Source organism: Ceratina calcarata, unplaced genomic scaffold (genome assembly GCF_001652005.2).
Source record: "Ceratina calcarata isolate Rehan_Ccalc_2016 unplaced genomic scaffold, ASM165200v1 scaffold211.2, whole genome shotgun sequence".
Classification (NCBI taxonomy): Eukaryota; Metazoa; Arthropoda; class Insecta; order Hymenoptera; family Apidae; genus Ceratina; species Ceratina calcarata.
Genome location: NW_017142786.1, coordinates 995,428 through 1,002,242, shown reverse-complemented (window position 1 = coordinate 1,002,242; position 6,815 = coordinate 995,428). Strand labels below are relative to the sequence as shown.

The window sequence follows — 6,815 nt, the reverse complement described above, 5'->3', positions numbered from 1 at the left end:
GATAAAAAATATAAATGTATTAGTACATTGTGTGATAATTTAACTGATGATATGATATAAAATTTGTTATTTACAAGATTGCAGGTGATCCTCATATCTCGAGAAAAAGACAAAAGCAGATGACAGCTCTGCTTGTCCTCCTGAAAGCTGTACAACATTTGTTTAAAAATCTTGTAACAATTGTAAAATACTAGAATTCGTCATGTTACGAGTTTCACCCTCTATATTTCTGCTCATCAATATTTGCATGATTTTTTTCTTACACGATTTTCTTATACTCAGTATGTTTCCACTGTGTAAAAGGAGGGTGTCACATGTACTTCTCTTCATCTTTTAAGTATCACGTCATTCATTTTGTCATTGATACTTTATGCACGTTTGTATGTGTATTCTTTACATTTCTTTGCTTACCTAATTCCGATATAAATGCATAAAATCCGCAGTCTAATTATTAGTGCAATCAATTAGTATGATCGCTTAGAGGGTTACACGATAATTTCTCGCCCCTGAATTTCGTAACTGCACATTCGTTTAATATTTTGATATGATCGTAGTTATTAAACTTCCGCGGTAACCCAGAACCGGTGACCTCGTCCCTCGAGTTGTCTAACATTCTATTATTTTCTAAATTGATATTCTTCTCGGAATTTTGATCAGTCCTGAACGTTTTGAGATCATTTTGGATACTCCGAACGCTGTCCGTGTTATTTTCGTATCGCCGGAATAAATTGTTCTCGTTCTCGTACCTATGGTGCACGGTTACGGGGCGTATTCGTAACGATTCGTCTAACGAGCGTTGATCCTCGATTCGCCTGGATAGCCCGCTATTGTAACAGTGATCCGTCTCTATGTAATGCTGGCTCGAATTCTCCGCCTCGTAAGCGTGTTTCGTTAATTGGCTATCGAACCCAGCTCTGGCAGCGAGGTGGAGGTAATTGTCGTCGCCGATCGGGGCTTGCTTGCTTCCGTACTTGGTATCGCGCGCTAATCTCCTGAAGTAGGCTCGATGCTCGTGCTGCAAGGCGTACGCGACTTCTCTTAAGGCGCTCAACGTTTTGATGCAAGAAGGCACGTCTTCGATTGGAGACCCGCCTGGTATGATGCACGTGTCGTTACTGCCGTACACGGCCTGGCACTCGCAAGCGTTCATCAACGTCTCGAGACGCGGCATGTTCGTGAAGATCAACGAGTGTATTCGTTGTAAGTCTCGATCCGGATCTAGGACCATTCGCATTCCGGCTTCCACGCCTGGAGACACCTCGCAACATCCCGGAGCGGTTTCCACTACTGCTTTACAGCTAAAAATCAAATTTATGCATTTGAATGTGTTATAGAATACCTGAAAAAATTGTCTTTGTATACTAGTATATCGTATATTTTCTTCATCACCATAATTGCAGATATTAAATATAATATAATTGTTAGCAAATTGTTACATTCTAATACTTCAAGTTCGGCAATTTTTTAAAAATTCTTATCTAAGTAAGTTATATGCTTATACAATTTTTTATAAAAATCGATTAATGTTACTGTGAGCTGAAAGCGATTAAATGTTTCAAAAATCAGTTTTTCACGATTTTCGGTCTAAAAATAATTTACATGCTTGTGTATCTGACTTTTTATGCTCTCAACGATTTTTCTGCTTCGTGCATACATATAGCTTAGTTAAATATACAAACGGGATGTTTCAAATTTTTATAGAAGATTCTAACAAAAGTTACAAATCATATCATTTTGTATCTTCCTCGAGATTGTAATGAGTAGTAATTCCTTTTTTCAATTTTTTGTCATATATTATGTAGCGAACCAGGTCTCCTAACATCCTAAACAAAATGAATATGTTTCATCATGTATGATATTAAAAAAGTTATTCTATTTTCAAATGTATCTGAATATTAATGGAGTCACTATATATGTAATCTAATAAACCAATAACTCATCAATACATATTGACAGTTAAAACGATAGTAAACTCATCTACGATTTTCTTGTGTATTGTTCGACTTCTGGCGAGTGATTATAAGTCAGACAATCATAAGTATAATTTCCGTTAATTCATTAACTCATTTCAGATAAAATATATTTCTCATCCAGTGTTCCTTTGATTTTTATCAAAATTTCCTGTTCACTTGAATTACAGATATTAATTATAAATTGATACATTCATATATACAAGCTATTCTTTCATTTAAATTTGCTATGAAAAATTCTCAAATATATTCCTCATCTAAATACTAATATGTTTCGGATTTTTTCAAAATTTCATGATTTATGTAAGGTTTAACGATTCGATTATCAATAAAATTTTGCCGATAAGTAATAAATATAGTACATGTACCATTCATGCAAACCACATTTGGACAAAACGTTCTTATTTCACGTGATGAATAAAAACGTGGACATATCTCTCTTATCAAATTCTTAAAAATTACAACCACTCTGCGGACACTATAAAATTTTTTTCAAGACTCAATCCACCGCAGATTTAAAGGATCCTATGTCTTTCAAGTCAGCTCAAAATCATTTCTCTACAATTTTTTGTTGCAATTTTATTGAAGTTTAAGTGAAATAAAGGTTTTAGAGTAGGACAAACTTCATAAACTCGCAAATTTAAAGGATGATATTTCCACTTTAAAATAAGCGATAGATCTTCGTTCTACGATTTTTTGTTGCGACTTTATAGAAGTTTAAGTGAAAAGTATACCGCCGGTAACTTATTTACTCAACACATGAATTAAGAACGTCGTGACAAAATATGATCTGCAGTATGCGGAAGTAGAAATTATAAGCTTTAAAATAAGCTCAGACTGAATGTTCTAGGACTGTTTATTACAAGATCACAAGAGTTTAAAGATGATTAATTTTTCAGAACCAAAACTTATTTTAAGAATACTTTCGTAAGCATTAACTTTAAATCCCATATCTTCTAATACTTTTTTATGAGAAATTTCATACTCTATTTAAATTCAATAAGAAATGTTAGGCTTTCGATCTAAAACAAATGAAAATGGCCTTCGCATTTCGATAAAAAAATAATGTAATATCAAAATTATTAGAACACTGTATGTCCTTCTCAGAACCATGCAAGTTCTGTTTGAAACAATTTTCTCTACGATTAATATTTAAATTCATCACGTTGTGAGAATCATCCACTATAATAAAAACAACTTTCTCCTACTTTTAGAAACATAATCAGCCTGTAATATACTTATAATAAAATATAGTCTGCGGATTCTTACGAAAAATCATATTTTTTTAAATATGCTGTGAAGAATGTGACCCATTTATACAGATTTATAATTTTTAGAACTTCATGATGTGAGATTTACATGAATTGTTTTATGTACTTTTAGAAATTATATACAATAGATGGATTTTTTGATATGAATAAAAAACATAAATGCATAAAAATCCGTAGTCTACTTATAATAAAATATATAGCGTACCAAAGCCAATGGCCGTTAATATATGCACTTGGGTGATATTTCTCTAATCGATTGCTATTGGTGCGACAAATTTTTGTTAAGATGTCAATCCACTCCTTTTCCTCCACACAATTTCCAGCTTGAACGTAGAGCGCTCTTTGCGATTGAACAATTTGAAACATGTTCTTCATTTTAAACGAATCTTCCTGAAGCTTCTCAACGGCCAAAATGTCTTCGAGAGGTATTCTACACAAAGGTTCTTTCCCTAGGAAATAGAATACAAAATGTGAGTTTATTTAGATAAATTCAGAGGCCCACAAATGTAGTCTGAACATAGGACGAAATTCATGTTTTCTTATGTATTTTGACACACTGAGATCTACACACAAGATACTTCAAATTTTTATTGGCGATAATGCATAGCATACGTTGCTCGATAAACCGTGACTTCACCGTAACAGTATCGAATTTTCAAACTCGACTTTTTCGAAAACTAGACGATAAATTAAAAAATTGCCAAACTATAAGTATAGACTATAATAAAAATTACAAAAAAAGTGAAATACATAATTTGTAAGATTTTTATTAGTCTTTAAAAAAAATTTAAAACATTCCGTTTGTAGATCTAAGTAAGTTATATGCTTATACAATTTTTTATAAAAATCGATTAATGTTACTGTGAGCTGAAAGCGATTAAATGTTTCAAAAATCAGTTTTTCACGATTTTCGGTCTAAAAATAATTTACATGCTTGTGTATCTGACTTTTTATGCTCTCAACGATTTTTCTGCTTCGTGCATACATATAGCTTAGTTAAATATACAAACGGGATGTTTCAAATTTTTATAGAAGATTCTAACAAAAGTTACAAATCATATCATTTTGTATCTTCCTCGAGATTGTAATGAGTAGTAATTCCTTTTTTCAATTTTTTGTCATATATTATGTAGCGAACCAGGTCTCCTAACATCCTAAACAAAATGAATATGTTTCATCATGTATGATATTAAAAAAGTTATTCTATTTTCAAATGTATCTGAATATTAATGGGAGTCACTATATATGTAATCTAATAAACCAATAACTCATCAATACATATTGACAGTTAAAACGATAGTAAACTCATCTACGATTTTCTTGTGTATTGTTCGACTTCTGGCGAGTGATTATAAGTCAGACAATCATAAGTATAATTTCCGTTAATTCATTAACTCATTTCAGATTACATGATGGCAGAAATCGATTGGCATATTTGTAATTATTCAGCGAAAACTGCTCTGTTTTTACATCTATTGTTGCACTATTTTGAAAAACTACCCTTTAAACTCCGATTCTTTCTTCAGATTTGTAATTAACGCGTTAAACCATACAAGAAAACATACATTTCATCCCACATCCACACTTCTTTCTTTTCATTGTGGTTTCGTATTCTTCCATAATTCTTCGAAACAGGCGTGTTTTACCTTTAGTCTTCGAATAAGTTAAATCTTGCGTGGTGAGCCTGAAGTATCTTTGCTTAAAATTCTTTCGTCCAAACCGCTTTCTACCTTGGGCCCTTTTAATCATTACTCTGTAATTAAAAAACAATTGAGAACTCTCCGAACCCGCGTAATAATCTTCTATTACCAACGAGATATCGTTACGAACCTCTTATTACGATCAGTGGAGTGCATGAAGAGAAAATATATTCTATTAGGAATGCTTTTTATTAGCGATAATTGTATTCAGTTTCATGGATTTAATAACAATGCTGGCAATTCAGAAAAATAAGTAATATACGTATGAACTGCTTGTACCTACCAGGTATCGAAAATGCTCGAATCTTTTCAATAGTTCGACGATCGAACCGAACTAAGACTCAATTTCCCATCCCATCTGAGTATTCGAAAATACCGAGCAGTTGAAAGAAACCGAGTAGCTTGAGTACAAGCGAATATATATAAAAATGAATTTTCGTATAATTTTATGAATATGAATTTGAATGATATTAACCCCTTCCCGTACTTTAGCGACTCAGACTCGCGATGAAGATTTTTGCCCAAACATGAATATCGCGAGTCTGACTCGCGACCAGATACTTGGGGCAAACATAAATATCACGAGTCTGACTCGCGACCAGATACTTGGGGCAAACATAAATATCACGAGTCTGACTCGCGACCAGATACTTGGGCCAAAAGTAAACATAACAAACCGAGCTCGCGGACTGATTTTTTGCCCGTTACGCTCGTGACTGAATGTTAGTTCCTCTCAGTACCTCAGAACAGTTAGTCACAATTTTTATCGTTGCTGTTACGAAGCAGTTCAATTATTCAAATTTAAGAAACCCCTTCAAAATGCAAGGTACAAAAGTGTTTAGTGAAGACCGTGATAACGAATCTTCTGATAGTGACGTGTTTATGCCTGTTGCAAAGCGAATAAGGCATATGATTATAGATGATAGTAGTGAAGTGGAAGGTACGACAGAACAACCATGGATTTGGCGAAAAGTAGAAAACACACCAATAGTTTGGAAGTATTCTGAACATCATGGAATAAAGGCGTCTGTCTTAAATAATTTAAGCGAGAATCCAACAATACTAGACCTATTCTTTATTACATTTGATAAGAAGTTTTGGGAAAGCCTGGTTACGGAAAGAAATCGCTTCGCAGATCAAACAATACACGACGAGCGAAAAAAACGATGTGTAGACGACACTTGGTATCCTGTCACTTTAGACGAAATGAAGGCCTATTTTGCATTATGTATTTTGATGGGTCAAGTAAAAAAATCAAGTATTCAACTTTACTGGACTAAAAGAGCTGTATTAGGAACGCCAATATTTAGAGAAACGATGCCATTTAAGAGATTTCGTCAAATTTCGAGATTTTTACATTTCTCCGATAATGAAACTGGTGATAGTAAAGACCGACTTCGCAAGATAAGACCGGTCATTGATTTTTGGAATCAAAAATTTAAAGAAATTTACACACCCAATGAATATGTTAGCATAGATGAATCCTTGATGAAATATAAAGGGCGTTCAGGGTACAAACAATTCAATCCGTCAAAAAGAGCTCGGTTTGGAATAAAAATTTACAAATTGTGCGAGGCAACTACCGGTTTCTGCCATGGATTTAAAATATATACCGGCCAGGACAGAACTAATCGACACGAGAGTGCGTCGGAGAATGTTGTTATCGAGTTGTCAAAATCTATAATAAATAAAGGGTACACTTTATTCCTGGATAACTGGTACTCTTCGCCCAACCTGTTTCTAAAATTACACCGTCAAAAGACAAACGTCATCTGGACGGTACGAAAGAACAGAAAAAATATGCCACAAGACATGCAAAAACATATTTTGAAGAAAGGAGAATTCGTGTGGAGATGTTGCAATAATTTGATAGC

General features: G+C 33.6%; 1 protein-coding gene across 6 annotated transcripts in view; it reads right to left on the bottom strand.

Moving 5' to 3' along the window:
- Positions 1 to 6: 6 nt before the first annotated feature.
- RasGAP1 (Ras GTPase activating protein 1) overlaps positions 7 to 6,815 on the bottom strand; it is a 17,690-nt gene continuing 10,881 nt past the window's right edge. For 4 of the 6 annotated variants that reach the window (XM_018020027.2, XM_018020030.2, XM_026811311.1 and 1 more), the window contains exons 11-14: positions 5,072 to 5,113; positions 4,888 to 4,994; positions 3,447 to 3,690; positions 7 to 1,298 (exon numbers count right to left, since the gene is read on the bottom strand). In XM_018020027.2, coding sequence (XP_017875516.1) covers positions 461 to 1,298; positions 3,447 to 3,690; positions 4,888 to 4,994; positions 5,072 to 5,113 — 1,231 coding nt within the window. In that variant the 3' untranslated portion in view covers positions 7 to 460. The remainder of the gene's footprint in view (positions 1,299 to 3,446; positions 3,691 to 4,887; positions 4,995 to 5,071; positions 5,114 to 6,815) is intronic. The other 2 variants (XM_018020028.2, XM_018020029.2) reach the window with 2 other exon arrangements.